We start from the raw sequence: 20,573 nt of genomic DNA, 5'->3' as shown, positions 1-20,573 counted from the left end.
CCTAAGTTTCTAATTATGTTTCACAATTTTGCTTATTGCATGAGTAATTGTCAGTTACATAGTTGTTAAAGCAGTAGTTAATCCAGTTCACATACTTAAAGGTTTCTACTCTAAAATGCTGTGCAGAATATTTTCTGTAAAGGAAAACCACTTGAAAACCTATCCATGTTCTCAGGGTAGACGTAGTGAATGATAAGTACTGTAGTAGAAATATGTATTAAGAATAGCCACCCAAGGGGTACCTGGGTAGCTCAGTTGGTTAGGCATCTGCCTTTGGCTCAGGTCATGATGCTGGAGTCCCAGGATCGGGCCCCCACATCGGGCTCCCTGCTGAGTGGGGAGTCTGCTTATCCCTCTGCCCCTCACCCTGCTTGCTTGAGCATTCTCTCTCTCTCTCTCTCTCTCTCTCTCCCCCCCCTCCCTCCCCCCCTTCTTTCTCTCTCAAGTAAATAAATAAAATCTTAAAAAAAAAAAAAAGCCACCCAAAATGTTTAAGACTATTTTAGGTATGCTTTAGTTATTCATTGTGGAAAAGACAGTAAAACTTTATTTGTATTTTAAGCAATAGTACTTTAAAAACTTTATTGCAGTTGAAAGACCCTGAAATTCACACATGTATTCACTGGTTCATCAGCTATTTGAGTGTTTGTAATCCATAGGCATTAACCATTTAGACATATTAGACCTATTATTTACAGTGTGAAATATTTGGAGGTTAATTATGTGATCAAGAAAAATAGTTTATCCTTGTGATTTTAATATGTTTGTTATTGGTAGTATAAGAAAGTGCTTCAATTTTATATTTTTAGCATGGTTATAATATTTTCTATTTTAATCTGCAGTGTGATTCTTAGTCTTCAGAAATGTCCTAGTTTATCATTTATACATTGATGTAAAAACATGTCTCACTTTTCTTTTCCTTAAGGTATTTACTATGCAAGATCTCTTACAACTCATTAAAATCAACCCTGAATCCAGTCTCTACAAATCACTGGTAGGATTGTTTAATTTTTATAACCTGCTTTGGTCTGTTAATTGTAACTGAACAGTTGAATAAAGATAAAATATTTTCTTTTAACAGATTTCAGGATTTGATAAAGAAAACAAAGGTAGGAGCCTTCATCTTTGTAGAAAATAGCAACATTTTTGTCGTGTACTTTTTCCTGTAAACCTATGAAAGTAATAATTTTGAGGGGTATGAGTAGGGAATTTAATATGAATTTGAGTTTCCATGCTGTGACAGTACCTTACTGTTTTATCTAATTTCTAAAAAAAGATTTTATTTAAGTAATCTCTACACCCAACATGGAGCTTGAACTCATGACCCTAAGATCAGGCGTCACATGCTCCACTGAGCCAGCCAGGCGCCCCAATACCTTACCTTTTAAATAAACAGAACTATGCATCTATTTTGGCAAATGTAGCTCACTTCCCCAAATTTCACTCTTCTTAATTGCTCTTAGATACTCAAAAAAACTATAGACAGAAGTTGATAGAACCCTAGAAATTATGTGAAAGCTACATTTTATAAAGATGCCCACTGTTGGGAACATTTCCACCCACACAAACTAACAATTTTAAGGCTAGGTTTCTTGGTGGCCTAGATCTCCCCCTCAAGTACAGTTAATAGATTATTAATATTTAATTAAAGAATGAAGTATCTGGTCAGTGATAAGTGTTGCATATATATTTTTTATTAAGTGTTTATATGAGCCTGATAAATTGCTTTAATCTTGGCCTTGATAAAACCTTCATAGAGTCCATAACATGCCGGACCATGGACTTTGTAGCATGAACTTAAGCTGGTAACTTGCCTGTAATGCACATCCTTTAGGTCTATTTTAAATAATCTGTAACATTATGTGGTGGCCCTTTTGTGTTGGTGTGTTCCTGGATTTTGTCTGTTGCCAGTATTGCTACCATTCCCAGTAGGGCATTCATTCAGAACTTAACATTCAGCAAACATTTGAGTACTTAGTTTCTGCCAACCAGTAGTTTGTGACTTAATTGCCTAGCGTCTTGGGAGTAATGTTAGCAGAGGATGAGTAAATCAGATCACAAGGCATTCTGGAGTGTTTGCGAAGCAGGTCATCCATACTGAACTTCAGGATGGTAAATGATCCTACATTCAGTATTCCAAGACGGTGCTATCTAATGTAAATTTCCTGTAATGATGGGGATGTCCATGTCTGTGCTATCTGATATGGTGGCTGCTAGCCGTGTGTGGCTATTAAACATTTGAAGTGTGGCTGATGTAACTGAAGAACTGAATCTTAAATTTAAATAGGCACATGTGAATAGTGGTTATGGTACTGTTCTTTCAGAAGGAAACTCGGAGACTAAAGGGATATTAAGAAATAATCCACTTATGATAGGTATTTCATATCCTCTTTAAAAATAATTTTTCACCTCTGCACACTCTGTTTAAATGCTTCTGGTTCAGAAAGACATGTGGTTAACAGCTCTTACCAGCTTCACCCAGCATTCTAGTATAAGTTCTGAAATTCAGAAAAACTATGCATAGCAGACACGTCAGGCATCCTCATGGCAAAATTTGGGTAGAACTCTTTGCTGACACTAAAATAGCTATTGTTAAAATGAAATAATTTTAAGAATTTGTGGCTTCCAATTAAGAAATTTAGAACATCAGAAAACATGTAGGAAAATATTTTGTGCCTAACTGTTGCTTTTGCCCTAACAGAGACCTATAGTTTTATCTTAACTCTGTCTGTATTCGAGGATGCTGGGTTGTTGAATGGCCATAGTACTTTCCCCCTAGATTACACTTACTCATCCTTTCCACCCCTAACTTTTCAGAGGTAATAATGCCAAGAAAAAAGCTGTGCAGAGAATTTGGATGAGGGCAGAAAATTTGGACATTGGCTCTTTGTTTTCTGGAACTTAATATCCTTACCTGTGGTGGGTAAAAGAATAGCTACATCTATCAGTGGGACAGAACAGCGAGCCCAGAAATCAGTCTACACAATACAGTTGACCCTTGAACAACACGGGGGTTAGGGGTGGAAAGGTAGAAAGCCCCACCACGGCTGCTGCACAGTCCAAAATCCACGTAGAATTGTTGACTCCCCCAAAACTAACAGCCTGATGTTGACTGGAAGCCTTACTGATAACATAAACTGTCAACGCATATTTTGTGTGTTAAATGTATTATATACCATACTCTCAAAGTAAGCCGGAGAAGAGCATGTCCTTACGAATCAAAACAAAAAGTACGTTACAGTACTGTCCTATATTGATTGAAAAAATCCCCATATAAAACCTGTGTTGTTCAAGGGTCAACCGTATACTCAACTGATTTTTGATAAAGGGTGAAGGTAGTTCAAGGGAGGAAGGATGGTCTTTTCCACACGTGATGCTGGGACAATTGGACACTCATACACAAAACTGAACCTAGACACAGACCTTACACCTTACATAAGAATTAAATCAGAATAAACTGTAAATCTAATTTTATTTTATTTTATTTTTTTTTTAATGATATTATTAGCCAATTCAACTGTTTCATTCTTTTTTTTTTTTTTTTAAGATTTTATTTATTTATTCGACAGAGATAGAGACAGCCAGCGAGAGAGGGAACACAAGCAGGGGGAGTGGGAGAGGAAGAAGCAGGCTCATAGCAGAAGAGCCTGATGTGGGGCTCGATCCCAGAACGCTGGGATCACGCCCTGAGCCGAAGGCAGATGCTTAACTGCTGTGCCACCCAGGCGCCCCTGTAAATCTAATTTTAAATATCAAACTATAAAACTTATGTAAGAAAACATTAAAACATGTATGTGACCTTCCGTTTGGTGATGAGATAGAACACTAAAAGCATATATGAAAGAAAAGAATTGACCAGTTAGACTTTATTAAAATGAAAAATATCTGCTCTGAAAGACACTGAGAATGAAAAGACAAGTCCCAGACTGGTAGAAAATATTTGCAAAGGACACATCTCCTAAAAGACTTGCATTAAAAATACACAAAGAACTCTGAAAGGGACAACCTAGTTAACAAACGGGTAAAGGATCTGAACAGACGTGTCACCAAAGAAGATCTAGAGATGGCAAATAAGCATACAAAAAGATGTTCAGTGGCAGTTGTTATTAGGGCAATGCAAATTAGAACAACAAAGAGATCTCCCCGTACCCCTGTTAGAATGGCAGAAGTCCAGGCTACTTACAACATCAAATGTTGGTGAGGATGTGGAGCAACAGGAACTCCCATTCATTGATAGTGTGAATGCAGAATGGTACAGCTACTTTGGGAGATGGGTAGTTTCTCACAGAGCTAAACATAGTCTTATACCATGTGACAGTGGTGCTCCTAGTTATTTACCGAACTGATTGGAAAACTTAGGTCCACATAGATACCCAGACGTAAATGTTTGTAGCAGCTTTATCATAATTGCCAGAAATTGGGAGCAACCAGAACGTCTTTGAATAGGTGAATGGATAAACAAGCTGTGGTACATCCAGACAATGGAATACTACTTGACTAAAAGGAAAGAATTGTCAATCCATGCAAAAATAAAATCTGGGATGCTTGGGTGGTGCGGTTGGTTAAGCGTCTGACTCTTGGTTTTGGCTCAGGTCATGATGTCAGGGTCGTGGGGGATCGAGCCCTGCATCAGGCTCCCTGTTCAGTGGGGAGTCTGTTTCTCCCTCTCCCTCTGCTCCTCCCCTCTGCTTGTGCTCTCTCTCTGTCAAATAAGGTCTTAAAAAAAAAAGTTACAAAAACAAAACTATAGAGCTGGTAAGTGGATTGGTGGTTCCCAGGGATTTGGAGGGAAGGGTTGTAGGAGGTTGAATAGGTGAAGCATAGGGAATTTTTTAGGGTCATGAAGGTTTTTTGTATGATACAGTAATGGTAGGATATATAGCACTAGATATTGGTCAAAGCCTGTAGAGGTTTATAGTGCAAAGGGTGAACCTTAATAAATGCAAATTTAGGAGGTCAGGTGATCCCAGGATGGACTGCAGACTGATAAAACCATCGAATAACCTCACTGGAGGGGATGGGGAAAAAAAGATGCTGAGCTTGACCAACTTTGGAAATGAAGACTGTAAGGCTAAAAGCAAATGAAACTGTTCATAGGCACTGTATTTGGGGTGATAGTTACTTCTCATGGGGGTACTGGTTAACAACCATTGTGCATGTATGCTGGAACTGAACAATTAATTAAATGGATAATAGAGGGTGAGAGCCGGGTTTCTCACTGTTAGAGCTCAATTTCACAGATCAATAAGGAGAAGAGGCTAGAATGGTCCGTGTGGTAATGGATTTTTTGGAGACCTCAGTAAGCTCAGGTTTAGCTTAATATAGATGCAGAGGATATATAGAGGTATTTATAAATATGTATCTACACAGGTTAGTGGAACACAAATTTCCTTGTTCTGCAGGCTGAGAGGGCCTAGAAGCAATGACACCCCAGTAGCCATGGAAAAACCTAGTGCCCGGTTTGGAACACTAAGATTTGGTTTCCAATACCGTTCTGTAGTAATAGGAACGAAGGCTGCCTGGAACAATGGCTCATTCCAGGACTGGGGCAGAGAATGTACAGGATGGGCATGGAGTCTTTTACAGTGCCAGAGGAAAGGAAATGCTTAATTAAAAAAAAAAAAATCCACTGTGAAAGAGCTTCCAAAGGCCAAAGCTAGAACAAATGGAGCAACAAAATAAAATAGTAGATTATATAAAATGTTACATAATCACACAGAAATTGAAATACAATGTATAAAATACCCATGAGTCCATACCACTGTAAATAAATGCTTGAATAAATGAGACGAGAGAATTCCTTCTTAGAGGGGGTATATATATGGGGAAGGGGGGGTGAAGAAGTGAACTAATTAGGGGCCTGTGAATAGTACTACAGAACTGGGAAAAGGTGACTATTCTTCACCTAGAATGAGTGAGGGGGAGGAGCGCATCTCGAAAGATTATCTACTGCAGGATCTCAAAGAAAATTTCTGCATGCAATATGTCCACCTTTTCTATAAAGGCAGAGCAGACATGCCTGAGCATAGCAGTAGCAGGAAGGTGTGAGGAGAGAACAGCCGGACTAGGGGAAAAACGTCAAGAGAAGATCAGTGGATGAGCCAAAGAGGAATCGCAAGCAATGAATATGAAAGAACAGGGTGTAGATCACATTAGAGGAAGTGAGAAACAGTAGATTTTAAAATCTTCAGAAAAGGGAAAAAACAAAAAGGCCTTTAACTTGGCTGATGCAGAAGCCAAGTCCTTCCAACTGTTTTAAGAAACTAAAAACTTCTAAATTTATACTCATGGTTTAAAAAAAAAAAAAGCTTCAAACTATTCAGAAAAGTATAAAGTGAAAGAAAAGTAGAAATTGCTGCCTGTATTCTCTGATCTCCCTTTCCACTGATACCTTGAATGAATAATTTGTTTATCCTACCAGAATTTCGTTTATGAATGTGAATGTGTGTGTGATTAAAACACATGTATAATCATAAATGGGATCATAATTATACTGTTTTGCAATTTGCTTTATTCACTAATATATCTGTCTATTCAGACTAATTATTCTTAAAGAATGTTATTTAACCCCCATTGGTGGAGATTTCATTGTTTTATTGTTTTGCCATTGGAGGCAATCGGTGTATAGAGTACACCCATTGTGTCCCTCTGGAAATAATAGCAGTGTAGACTTACAGAAGTGGAATGATGAGGTCAAAGGGCATGTGCATTTGAGAACACACTAACCCTGACAAAATGAGCCATGTCTATTTCCCCATTCCCCTGTTTGGAAGAAGTTGACTTCAACCCTCATGGATGACTTTGAGAGGTTCAAGAGTTCAATGGGGGAAGTCACTGCAAATGTGGTGGAAATAGCAAGACAACCAGAATTGGAGCCTGAAGATGTGACTGAATCACTGCATTCTCAGGATCAAACTTGAACGGATGAGTTGCTTCTTATGGATGAACAGAGGAAGTGGTTTCTTGAGATGGAATCTATTGGTGAAGATGCTTTGAAGGTTGTTGAAATGACAACAAAGGATTTAGATTATTACATAAACGTAGTGGCAAGGTTTGAGAGGATTGACTCCAGTTCTGAAAGAGGTTCTATTTTGAGTAAATCATGTGCTACAGAGAAATTATGAAAGGAAGGGTCAATGTGGCAGGCTTCATTGTTGTCCTGTTGTTGGCCATAGCCACCCCACCTCCGCCAACCACCACCCTGGTTAGTTATCAGCCATCAACACCAAGGCAAGACCTACCACCAGCAAGGTTATGACTGGCGGAAAGCTCAAATGATGGCTAGTATCTTTTAGCAATATTTTTAAATTAAGATATGTATGTTGCTTGTTTTAGACATAATGCTATTGCTTAGTAGGCTCGGGTATAGTGGAAACATTACTTTTATATACGTGCTGGGAAACCTTCATTAGACTTGATTTATTGTGATACTCATTGTATTGCACTGGTCTGGAACCAAAATCACAGGATCGCTAAGGTATTCCTGTATTTTTTTTTTTTATGGTTGTGCCCCAGTTAATTTAATGCTACAATTGATGAATCTGATAGCATTATGGACAATGCAATCATGAACATTGTTGTATATACATATTTTTCAATAAAAATGGATAATACAAAATGCAGGTATTATAAATATAGCTTGGTAAACCATCAAAAAATAAATGTACCCAGGAAATACCTCCCACATAAGAAATAGAACGTATCCCAGAAGCCCCCCCTGTATCCTTCCCAATCACTACGCTTTCCCTGTTACCCAATCTTAACTGCTATTCTGATATATAGCGCCATAGATTATTAATGCCTGTTTTTACACTTTATATACATGGAATCCTACAATATATCTTATTTTGAGTATGGCTTCTTTCAGCATTATGACATTGATTCATACTATTTTAGCATTGGTTTGTTCATATTAATTGCTATGTATTATTCCATTGCATGCGTATACTGTTATTTTTTATTCAAGTATAATTAATACAGTGTTATATTAGTTTCAGGTGTACAGTGTAGTGATTCAACAATTCTATATATTTCTCGGTACTGATTGCAACACGCAACAAATATACTCTTAATCCCCTTTATCTATTTCACTCATCTCCCCACCCACCTCCTCTCTGGCAACCATCAGTTCTCTGTATCTGAGAGTCTCTTTCCTTTGTTTCTCCATTTATTTCTTAAAGTCCACATGCGAGTGAAGTCATGAGTTTCTCTGACATTTCCTTTAGCGTTATACCCTCTACTTCCACCCATGTTATTGCAAATGGCAAGATTTCATTCTTTTTTATGGTTGGATGGTAATTCCAGTGTGTGTGTGTGATAATTCCAGTGTATGTGTGAATCCAATAACTTGTGTGTATATATACCCCATCTTCTTTATCCATTCATCTATTGACAGACGCTTGAGTTGTTTCCATATCTCACCTATTGTAAATAATGCTGCAATAAACATAAGGATGCATATATCTTTTCAGATTAGTGTTTTCATATGCCTTGGGTAAATACCCAGTACTGGAATTACTGGATCATGTGGTATTTCTATTTTTAATTTTTTGAGGAACCTCCATACTATTTTCCACAGTGGCTGCACCAGTTTGCATTCCCACCAACAGTGCACTAGGGTTCCTTTTGTTTCTTGCATTGTTGATTTTAGCCATTCTAACAGGCGTGAGGTGATTTCTCAGTGTGGCTTTGATTTACATTTCCTTGATAATGAATGATGTTGAGCCTCTTTTCATGTGTCTGTTGGCCATCTGGATGGTTTTGGAAAAATGTGTATTCAGGTCCTCTGCCCATTTATTTATTGGATTGTTTTATTGTGTTGAATTGTATAAGTCCTTTATTTTTGGGATATTAATCCCTTATTGGATATATCATTTGCAAGTATTTTCTGCCGTTCAGTAGGTTGCCTTTTTGTTTTGTTGATGGTTTCCTTTGCTGTGCAGAAGCTCATTATTTTGGTGTGGTCCTAATGGCTTAGTTTTGCTTTTGTTTCCTTTGCCTGAGAAGACCTGTCTGGAAAAATGTTTCTACGGTTGATGGCAGAGATATTACTGCCCATGTTTTCTTCCAGTAATTTTATGGTTTCAGGTCTCACATTTAGGACTTTAATCCATTTTGAGTTTATTTTTGTGTATGGTGTAAGATAGCAGTCCAGTTTCATTGTTTTGCGTGTGGTTGTCCAGTTTGCACAAGATCATTTGTTGAAGAGACTGTTTTTTCCCCATTGTATATTCTTGCCTCCTTTGTTGTAGGAGTTCACACATAATTGTTGTTGTAGTGTTCACACTTAATTGGCCATATAAGCATGGGTTTATTTCTGGACTCTTCTGTTCCATTGATCTGTGTGTCTGATGTTGTGCCAGTAGCATACTGTTTTGATTACTACAGCTTTGTGGTATATCTTGCAATCTGGGATTGTGATACCTCCCACTTTGTTCTTCTTTCTCAAGGTTGTTTTGGCTATTTGGGGGTCTTTTGTGGTTCCATACAAATTTTAGTATTATTCTAGTTCTGTGAAAAATGCTTTTGGTGTTTTGATAGAGATTGCATTGAATCTGTAGATTGCTTTGGGTAGTATGGACCTTTTAACAATACTGGTTCTCTCAATCCATGAGCACGAAATACCTTTCCGTTCATATCGTCTTCAGTTTCTTTCATCAGTGTTTTATGATTTCATAGTATAGGTCTTTCAGCTATATTAAGTTTGCTTCTAGGTATTTTATTTTTGGGGCAATTGTAAATGCCATTGGTTTAATTTAAAAAAATAGACCTACTTTGTTGAGAGTTTTTATCATGAGTGGATGTTGTACATTGTTAAATGCTTTTTCTTCATCTATTGAGATGAGCATATGGTTTTTATCTTTTCCATTATTAATGTGATATATCACCTTGTTTGATTTGCAGATATTTGTATCACACTTGTATCCATGGAATAAATCCCACTTGATCATGGTGAATAATTCTTGTAATGTATTGTTGGATTTGATTTGCCAATATATTTTTTTAAGATTTTATTTATTTATTTGACAGAGAGAGAGACAGAGAGAGAGGGAACACAAGCAGGGGAAGTGGGAGAGGAAGAAGCAGGCTCACAGTGCAAGAGCTTGATGTGGGACTCGATCCCATAACGCCGGGATCACGCCCTGAGCCGAAGGCAGACGCCTAACAACTGAGCCACCCCGGCGCCCCAGATTTGCCAATATTTTGTTGAGGATTTTTGTGTCTATGTTCATCAGAGATACTGGCCTGTAGTTTTTTGGGGCTTTTTGTTTGTTTGGTTTTTGTTTTGTTTTTGGTAGTGTCTTTATCTGATTTTGGTATCTGTAATTCTGGCTTTGTAGAATGAATTTGGAATCTTTCCTTCCCCTCTGTTTTTGGGAGTAGTTTTATTTTTATTTATTTATTTTTAAAGATTCTATTTATGTGAAAAAGAGCAAGTGGGCACCAGCAGGGGAAGGCCCAGAGGGAGAAGGAGAAGCAGGCTCCCCGCTGAGCAGGGAGCCCGACGAGAGGCCCGATCCCAGGGCCCTAGGATCATGACCTGAGCCTAAGGCAGACTCTTAACCGACTGAACCACCCAGGCGCCCCAGGAATAGTTTTAGAATAATAGGTATTAACTCCTCTTTAAATGTTTGGTAGAATTCACCTGTGAAGCCATCTGGTTCTGAACTTCTTTTGGTGGGAGTTTTTGATTACTGACTCACTTTCATTGCTAGTAATTGGTCTATTCAGATTTCCTGTTTCTTCCTGATTCAGTTTTCAAGGTTATATGTTTCTAGGAATTGATCCATTTCTTCCTGGTTGTCCAGTTTGTTGGCATATAATTTTTTTGTGATATTCTCTTATTTTTAAAAAAGATGTTTTTAAAAGATTTGATTTTAGAAAGAGTGTGTGCACTCAAGTCAGGGGGAGGAACAGTGAGAGAGGGAGAGAGAGAATCTCAGACTCCTCACTGAGCACAGAGCCCAACACAGGGCTCGATCTCATGCCCCCAAGATCATGACCTGAGCTGAAATCAAGAGTTGGATGCTTAACTGACTGAGCCACCCAGGCGCCCTGATATTCTTTTCATACTCCTTTGCATTTCTATGGTGTTGGTTGTTATTTCTCCTCCTTCATTTCTGATTTTATTTATTTGAGTCTTTTTTATGAGTCTGGTTAAAGGTTTATCAATTAGTTGATCGTTTCAGAGAACCAGCTCCTGGTTTCACTGATCTGTTCTTTGTTTTTTTTTAGTCTTTTATTTCATTTATTTCTGCTCCAATCTTTTTAATTTTTTTCCTTCTGGCTTTAGGCTTTGTTCTTTCTCTAGCTCTTTTAGGTGTAAGGTTACAATATTTATTTGAGATTTTTCTTGCTTTGTGGTATAAGCCTGCATTGTTAAAATCTTGCCTCTTTAACAGCTTTTGCCGCATCCTGAAGATTTTGGACCATTGTGTTTTCATTTTCCTTTGTCTCCATGTATTTTTTGATTTGCTCTTTGATTTCTTGGTTGACCCATTCATTGTTTAGTAGCATGATATTTAGCCTTCGTGTATTTGTGTTCTTTCCAGATTTTTTTCTTGAGGTTGGTTTCTAGTTGCATACTGTTGTGGTTGGAAAAGATGTATGACTGACTTCAGTCTTGTTGAATTTGAGGCTTGTTTTGTGACCTAACGTGATCTGTTTTGGAGAATGTTTACTGTGCACTTGAAAAGAATGTGTATTCTGTTTTAAGATGGAACCTTTTTTTTTAAAAGATTTTATTTATTTGAGAGATAGAGTGTACAAGCAGGGGGAGAGGCAGAAGCAGGCTCTCTGCTGAGCAGGGAGCCCCACAAGGGGGTCACTCCCAGGACCCTGGGATCATGACCTGAGTTGAAGGCAGATGCCCAACTGACTGCGCCACCCAGGCACCCCAGATGGAACCTTTTGAATGTATCTGTTGCCCCATCTGGTCCAGCATGTCCTTCAAAGCCACTGTTTCCTTATTGATTTTCTGTCTGGATGATCTGTCCATTGATGTAAGCGGGGTGTTAAACTCCCTTACTATTATTGTATTACAATCAATTACTTCCATTATGTTTGTTATTAGCTGTTTTATATATTTGGGTGCTACTGTGTTGGGTGCATAAGTATTTACATTTTTCTATCTTTTTTTTTTCTTTTAAGATTTTATTTTTAAGTAATCTCTACACCCAGCATGGAGCTTGAACTCACAACTCAGAGATCAAGAGTTGCATGCTCCACCAACTAAGCCAGCACGGTGCCCCACAATTGTTATATCTTCTTATTGGATCGTTCCCTTTATGATTCTATAGTGTCCTCCCTTGTCTCTTATTACAGTCTTTGTTTTAAAGTCTGTTTTGTCCAATATACATACTGCTACCACAGCTTTTCTTATCCATTTGTGTGATAAATGTTTTCATTCCTTCACTTCCGGTCTGCACATATGCTTAGGTCTGAAGTGATGCTCCTGTGGGCAGCATGTAGATGGGTCTTGCTTTTTTCTTTCTTTCTTTTTTTAAAGATTTATTTATTTAGAGAGAGCAAGAGAGAGCACATACAAGTGGGGGGATGGGCAGAGGGAGAGAATCTTCAAGCAGACTCCCTGTTGGGTGAGGAGCCTGATGCGGGGCTCGATCCCACGACCCATGAAATCATGACCTGAGCCAAAACCGAGTCAGACACTTAAGCAGCTGAGCCACCCAGGCGCCCCGTAGATGGGTCTTGCTTTTTTGTCCATTCAGTCACCCTATGTCTTTTGATTGGAGCATTTAGTCCATTTACATTGAAAGTGATTATTGGTAGGTATGTACTTATTGCCATTTTGTTACATGTTGTGTGCTTGTTCTCTGTTCCTTTCTTTTCTTGCTCTCTATGTTCACAGTTTGCTGGCTTTCTTTAGTGATATACTTGGATTCCTTTTTCCTTATTTTTGGCGTATCACTGGTTTTTGATTTGTTATATTTAGGTTCATATTAACATCTTATGTATATATCTGTGTATATTAAGTTGATGGTTGCTTAAATTTGAACCCGTTCTAAAAGCACTAAATTTTTACTCCTCTCCCCCCATACATTTTGTGTTATTATGATGTCATACCTTACATCCTTTTATTTTGTGAATCTCTTGACTGATTTTTACAGATATAATTGATTTTACTGCTTTTGTACTTTAACCTCCATGCTGGTTTTGTAAGTGATTAATCTACTTTTATTATTTAACTGTGAAATTTTTTCCTGTCCTAACTTTCTTACTCCTGATTATGGCCTTTTCCTAAAATTCAGGAACTCCCTTTGACATTTCTTGTAGGGCTGGTTTAGTGGTAATGAACTCCTTTAACTTTTGTCTGGGAACCTATGTCTCCTATACTGAATGATAGCCTTGCTGGGTAGAGTATGATTGGTTGCAGGTTTTTTTTTTTTTTCTTTCATCTCTTCGAATATATCCTGCCACCCTCTTCTGGCCTGTAAAATTTCTGCTGAAAAACCAGCGTATAGCCTTTTGGGGGTTCCCTTGTATATAACTGTTTGCTGCTTTTAAAATTCTCCATCACTACTTTTTGCCATTGTAATTATGTGGTTTGGCGCGGACCTCCTTGAGTTGATTTTGTTAGGGGCTCTCTGTGCCTCCTGGATCTGGATTTCTCTTTCCCTCCCTAGATTAGGGATGTTTTCAGCTATTATGTCTTCAAATAATTTTTTGCCCCTTTTTTCTCTCTTCTCCTTCTGGGATCCCTCTGATGCAAATGTTATTATGCTTGATGGTGTTGCTGAGTTACCTTAACCTATTCTTATTATTTATTATTCTTTTTTCTTTTTGGTGTTTGTCTTGGTAACTTTCCATTACTCTGGCTTCCAGCTCATTGATCCGTTCTTCTGTCTCCTCTAATCTGCTATTGATTCCTTCTAGTGTATTTTTAATTTCAGTTGTTGAGTCCTTCATCTCTGATTGGTTCTTTTCTGTATTTTCTATCTCTTTGATGAAGGTCTCACTGAGATCCTCCACTCAAGTCCATCAAGTATCTTTATTACCATTAGTTGGAATTCTTTTTGTTTGTTTGCTTAAGTAGGCTCCATGCCCAGCATGGACCCTAACCACAGGGACTGAATCTATGACCTGAGATCAAGATGAGCTGAGATCAGGAGTCAGACACTTAACCAGCTGAGCCATGCAGGCACCCCCATTACTTTGAATTCTTTATCAGGCATATTGCTTTTCTCCGTTTCATTTAGCTGTTAAAGGGCCAGTCTGGAGTTGCCATGGGATTGTAGTTGGGTGGTGTCAGCAGTCAGACCAGATCCCTGTTCTTAGCCTGTTTCCTGGGGCTGTGGTTCACCAATCTGCAGGATGCTCTCCCTGCCTTGTCCCTTAGGAGGATTTTGTTGGTGGGCAGAGTCTGCAGTCCAACCGGATGCCTGCCCCCAGTCTGTTTGCTGGGGCTGAAGTGAGCCTGACCTGCAGGGCTATTTCTTTGTGTTCCCCTCTGAGAGGTGGTTGGTGGGTGGGGCTGACAGATCAGATGTCTGCCCTGAGTCCATTTGCTGGGGCTGGAGTTGAACTGGTGTGTGTGGTTATCTTCTATCTCCGGGGCAGGAGTCACTTTGTAGTGGTTGCTTATGGGGTTTATCGTGGTGGGAGCTGCTTTGGAGGGACTCCTGCCACTTGGGTGTTGGATGGGGCAGATCCACAGGAGAACACGGGAGCTGGGTGGTGGTAGTAAGGTAGGTAGGGGGTGTTTATGCTGTTCCCAGAAGTGTCTGTCTGTCTAGACTTGGGGGTGTGGGGAGAAACGGCTCGTGACAGCTCTTTTGTTCTTGGAGATGTCTCCTGAAGATCTCTGCTCCTCCAGTGCAGGTTCTAAGATTAATAAGTAAATCTCCTTCCAGGCATACCCCAGGAGCTTTTCAAACTGCTGCTTCTATGCTGTTTCTATGTGGGGTTGTTATGCTGGCTGTTTAAGGGTGGACACTGTTTCATATTGCCCTCCAGCTCTCCCAGAGCTAAGCCTACTGATTATTAAGGTACCTGGAGGGAAGCCCTGCTGATTGTTAAACCTCCCAGTTAAGCTTCACTGGTTTTTAAAGCCAAGTGATATGGGGACTCATCTTTCCAGTGCAGGTCACCCCTGCCTGGGGTGCCGGGTGTGGCTGGGGTCTGCCCTTCTCCCTTCTCCATGCTTGTGGTGTCCTTCCAGTTGGTGATTAGTTTGGTTCCCAACTGTGTCTCTGCCCCTCCTACCCCTTCCAGTGTGGCCTCCTCTCTACGACTAACTGGGGGATGTCTGTTCTACTAGTCTTTGGGTTTGTTTTCTGGGCTAGTTGCTCTGCTGTGGCTGTTACCTAGGTATGTCCGTGGGAGGGGGTGAGTTTAGAATCTTCCTACTCTGCCATCTTCGCAGAAGTCCCATATGCCTGTGTTTTTAATCTTAGCAATCTTACTGGGAAAATACAGTCTCTCTGTTGTATTATTTTGCATTTATTTGTAATTTTGTTCACATTTGACATTTAAATTTTTTTTGTGTAGTCTTCGTCTGTGTCTCATTCCATTTTTCCATTTTTTTCTTACTGAATTGTAAGAGCTCTTTGATATTATGAAAATTAGTCCTCTGTTTCCATATTGCTGCAAATATTTTTTTTCCAGTGTATCGCTTGTCTTTTGACTTCATTTCATGCCATATAGGTTTCTGATTTTTATGCTGTTGGATTGATAAATATTTATCCTTATTGCTTCTAGGTTTTGTGTCGTGTTTGCACAGGCCTTCCCTTAGAAATTATTCTTAAAAGATACAGAATGTAAAAAAAGGATAATGTTTTAAAACCAAGATTATATAAACAGTGAGCAATGGTTAAATGAAAGAAATTTGTGCAGTGAAACTATATTATACACTTTTTGTCTTTTAGGTTTTCTCATGCAGTTTTTAAGAGAATTGGCGGAATATCATCAGTCCAAAGCGAGCTGTGATATGGAAACTCAGACAAGTTCAGCATTTCCTAGCAAAGACTCTCTTGGTAACTGCAGCCTTCTTTCAGAATTTTAATTGTGCTGTTTTCTCTTCAAATGATGGAAATGACCTGATTTACTGTATTATGAGCTTGTTCCTTGACTGGGAGGGATGCAGCCTGCAGGTGGCAGAGGTGGCAGGAGTATTCATTTCCTCTGGTGTCATTGAGGGAAGGGACCAGAACGCTCTCCAGTACTGCTCCCTCCCCTGGTGACCGCTAAGGCTGCACTTTCCAAATCTCGGGGGAATCCAGAGACCCATGTTCTTCCTTGTGTGTTGCATTCAGCCTCTTTTAACTGGCAAGTTCTTCCCTATATCTCATCTAACTTTATTTTACAGCCACTAAGTGAGAAAATCCTAGACGAGCTGCATTGCAGAGAACTAGAGAAGTCAGTGGTGTATCACTTCAGTTTATAGTTGAGGAAATGGGGGTCCCCAGAGGAAGAGCAACTTGGAAACAGCCTGGGGCAGAATTAAATTTATGTGATTGATTTCATGACCCTTCCTGAGTCTTAAGGAGTAATGGTGCTTTTAACCTGTAAGAAGATAAGCCTATAATTTGTAAAAGCTACACTGTATAACTAGGCCTTTATTTTGGCATAGGTTTTATGTCATTGGGAACATGGTACATGCTTATTCTAGAGCAGTGCTGCCCAATAATATAGCCACATGTGTAATTTTTAATTGCCTAGTGGCCATAGTAAAAAACAAAATAAAACCCACAGGTGAATTTGTTTTAATATATTTTATTTAACCCAATATGACCAAAATATTCCAACATGTAATCAATATAAAAAACATTAATGAGATTATTTTAGATAAAATTTGTGTTCAGTCTTCGAAATCTGGTGTGTTTTACACTCAGAGCACATGACAGCTCAGATGGTCACATTTCATCTACTCAGTGGCTGCATGCAGCTAGAGAGTCCCGTATCAAACAGCACAATTACAGAGCATTTGGAAAATACAGAAAAGTAAATGGAAACTATGTCTAAAGTTCTCTAAAGAGATGAACACTGCCAGTACTCCTGCCAGCCTTTTTTTCTGTGCATCCTCTTTGGTGGGTGTTGGTGTTCTCTGTGGCTGAGATCATCCTCTAGGTCCAGGTTTGCATGCTGCCACATGGTTGATTCTGATCTGCAGTTGGTTTGAGGGCTGTGGGTCTACTGGAGACAGCACTAGAATGGGAGGCAATCAGTCTCAGTCCCAGTTACGCCGTTACGTAGTTGCTTAGCCCTCTAGGGCTCACTTAAACTGAATGCAGCACTTTTTCCTTCCCTGTAAAGCAGAGGAGTTGAAATATGTGATACTTGTTTTATTTTAAGGTCAGTGTTTTGAACATGTAAGTCACCTTTAACCAAAGTCCACTAAAAGCGTTCTCTGCTTTGGCACTTAGGGACTGCAGAGATGCCAGTGTTTTCTGACTTATACTGTACTCTTTGCTTTCTTTGCCCCTGGCATTTGAGGATGAAAGTTTTCTAACATACGGAAAGGTTGAGGCAGTTGTACACCGAACACTCGTATACCTAGATTCTCCCAGTAAATTTGTGTGATACTTGCTTGAGCCCTTGTCTGTCCCATCCATTAATCTGTCTTAATTTTTTGATGTTTTAAAGTCCATTGCGGTGATCCCTACACTTTCCCCTAAATATACTCTTTGCTTTTGAACAGAGCTCTAGCCTCTTGCTCACTTGACCACATTTCTCTGTCCTAACTTCCTATGTTGTTGTTGTTTTTAATAGCAGAAAAGCTTCAGCTCATTGATGATCAGTTTGCAGATGCTTGCCCTCAGCGTCCCAAGTTAGAATCTTTAGAAATAAAGTTAAATGAATATAAGAGAGAAATAGAACAGCAGCTTCGGGCAGAAATGTGTCAAAAGGTAAGTTGTATCTTGTTGCTGTTAGGAAGAGTGATATTGGTGCTTATCTTTTAATGTCTTAATCTTAGGTATAAGGGGAAAAAGTCTCGAATCTTTATTAATGAGTATGATAAACTATTGCACATATGATTTTTCTTTCTACTTGACGTCATTTTTTGCGCCTTTTGAATGAATGCTACAGGTACAGTGAATGAGATGAAGCTAGAGATGGGTTAAACTAAATCTATTTAAGTAGAGCAGTAGTGTTAAACCGAACCACCAAGAGAGAAGTGGTTTCTGTAGTACAGTTATTGGTATTTACAGTTATTTGTGATCAATTGGCAGTGGAAGTATTTTAAAGATACGGAAATAGCAAAAGTTAAAATGGAAGAGAAAAGAAAGGCTGAGAGGGAATTAGCTGAGTTCCGGAATGAATTGGAGCGAACTTGTCAAGCAAAATCTGAAGCCCTCATTTCTCGGGAAAAGATGGCTCTTGAGAGAATTCAAAAGCACCAAGAGGTAATATTTTAAAATTATTTACCGGGTGTCTGTTTCCTGCAGCTCTTAGTAGATTGGCTCAAGGCCGGAGACTGGGTCGGGGTAGTAGGTTAGACAAGACAGAGCCCTACAGGAGTGAGTACTAGGGACAGGGGTCAAGAGCACAAGTGGAAGGATCGGCCTTGAAAAGGATATGCAGACTTCATTCCTCTGAAACTGCTGGAAGGAAAGAACTGTGAGTGCGAACATCCACGTGGGGATGGTAAGCTCCATTCCCTCGGGCAGACTTCAGGGTCAGGGAGGCAGCTTCAAGGAGAGGATCAGCAGTTGTGGAATGGCTGCGTGGGGGGTAGAGGCAGAGCAACGCTCCGAAGCAGACAGGACTGACGGCACTGTGCTGAGGACCCCACTGAGATGGGCAGCTGCAACTGATGTAGACCGGACCGAGCACTTGCAGGCGATTGTTCTGTTCAAGCTCTTGGGAGGCTTTGTAAGGTTAGTGAGGGGAGAAAGAGGCGCCTGGGGAGTGGAGCTTTATAGAGCTGAATTGACTTGGCTTGAGAAAGGCAGCCTATTTAATCGAGGACATTAGGGTTCGGTGGGGTGGTGAAGGGACCCAGAGGGGAAGGTGGGTGGCTACTAACCCAGAGGAGAAGGGAAGGCCATGTGGCAGTGTCTGAGACCTCAAGGACTAGGTCTGGGTCTACCGACCAGTGGAAGGATAAGAATGGGCCGAGAGGATAGGGTTGCAGGTGGAAGTGTCACATGAAGACTGGACACAAAACTCAGTGTGCTGCCATTGGGTCAAAGGGCAAGGTCCCCGGAGTGGCAGAATCCAGGCCTGCAGAAGTCATCCAGGGGGCCATTTGATCTTCTGTCGAGGGAAGTGGCTGGACCGGAGGTGGAAAGGTTGAGGTGTGGCAGGAGGCGCGGGGCCCACTCTTGTAGGAAAATCCAGTTCCTTTCCCAAGGGGCTATCTTCGACCGGCCTGGATTGGGAACAGTGTTTCCTGTGTCCAGCCAGAACTGCTGCCGTCAGGAGCTGTGGAAGTAGAACGGCTCCCTCCCAGCACCCACCCTGGCTTGGGGCTTTTCTCAATCAGACCCAGTCCTTTCATGCTGATTGCACCCCCTGTACAATTTTGTTTACCATTTCTGGTGATTGGGCTCCTATAAAAATAAATGTAGGAAGTGCAGTCTTTGAGATGATTGGATTATGTTTAGATTAACAACTGCATCCTCGAGACAGGTGACTGACTAGTTCCGACCTTTTACCAGACCAGAATATTCATTTAGTTAACGGAGTCTGAAGGCTCTGGAGAAGATGGCCCTCCTTATGCAAAGCATCGTGCCTTTCTTCCACCACCTGGAATGCCCTTCTCCTTCTGTCCCTGATGAAACCATCTTGGCCTTCAAAATCCAGCTTGAATTTCACCTCCTTGTGATGCCTTCCCTGGACTCCTACTGATAGACTCATTCCGGTGTCGCTCCTGCCACAGAGTCTTTATGTATTTTGGTTATAAAATCCTCACATCATAGTCTGAAGATTTCTGTCTCCCTGACTGAACTGTGAATTTTGTGAAGATGGGGCCTGTGTCTGTCCATCTTTCTCTGTCCAGCTCCGGGTGTGCTGTTTGACATAGGCTAGGTGTTCCGTGAAGCCTTGCTCAGCGAACACACAAATGGAAGTGTGGCCCATTCCTTCAGCTTGCCACTGCTGAGTCAGAACGACTTAGGAACTGAAACTTTCCGATAGCAGCAGAACCAGGGGAATTCTGTTCTTTCGAAGTTTTATTGCTAAGCCCACATTTTGTCATTTTTTTCTTGCTGAAGCACTTACTCAAATTTTAAGTGTCTGGGAGATGTGAAGTAGAATAAATAGACCAGGGGTTTTAGGAATACAGGATAATGAATGGAGTTTCGCAGTCATTGAAGGAGGGAACACATATTTGGGGAAGGACTTAGGCAAAAAGCATACCTTGAATTGGAACCTCTTGAAAGGGAAACTGTAACCCTAAATGTCTGGAATTTGTACTCCGGAATTTAGGAAGCAGGATGTTAGTTCAGATCTGTTTGATTTTCTTCAGCTTGCTTACTAAAAATGAATGCTTTCATACACAGATGGAAACCAAAGAAATTTATGCTCAGAGACAGCTTCTACTAAAAGATATAGATTTGCTAAGAGGCAGAGAAGCAGAGCTGAAGCAACGAATTGAAGCTTTTGAATTGTGA

The 20,573-nt window shown here is 40.1% G+C and overlaps 1 protein-coding gene across 8 annotated transcripts in view; it reads left to right on the top strand.

Annotated features, from left to right (window-relative positions):
- Positions 1-20,573, top strand: part of OFD1 (OFD1 centriole and centriolar satellite protein) — a 59,732-nt gene that overhangs the window by 16,978 nt on the left and 22,181 nt on the right. For 6 of the 8 annotated variants that reach the window (XR_015723284.1, XM_087859590.1, XM_045800681.2 and 3 more), the window contains exons 4-9: positions 926-994; positions 1,082-1,109; positions 15,885-15,992; positions 17,728-17,864; positions 18,189-18,362; positions 20,463-20,569. Coding sequence is in view for 7 of the 8 variants with exons in the window: in XM_087859590.1 (XP_087715716.1) it covers positions 926-994; positions 1,082-1,109; positions 15,885-15,992; positions 17,728-17,864; positions 18,189-18,362; positions 20,463-20,569 (623 nt within the window). In the remaining variant the exon portion in view is untranslated. Of the gene's footprint in view, positions 1-925; positions 995-1,081; positions 1,110-15,884; positions 15,993-17,727; positions 17,865-18,188; positions 18,363-20,462; positions 20,570-20,573 lie in introns of those variants that run through there. The other 2 variants (XM_087859588.1, XM_087859593.1) reach the window with 2 other exon arrangements.

Source organism: Ursus americanus, chromosome X, assembly GCF_024610735.1.
Source record: "Ursus americanus isolate L20-20 chromosome X, mUrsAme1.1.p, whole genome shotgun sequence".
In the NCBI taxonomy this organism is placed as follows: domain Eukaryota; kingdom Metazoa; phylum Chordata; class Mammalia; order Carnivora; family Ursidae; genus Ursus; species Ursus americanus.
Note: the sequence above shows the minus strand (reverse complement) of the source record. Positions and strands in the feature narration are given on the sequence as shown.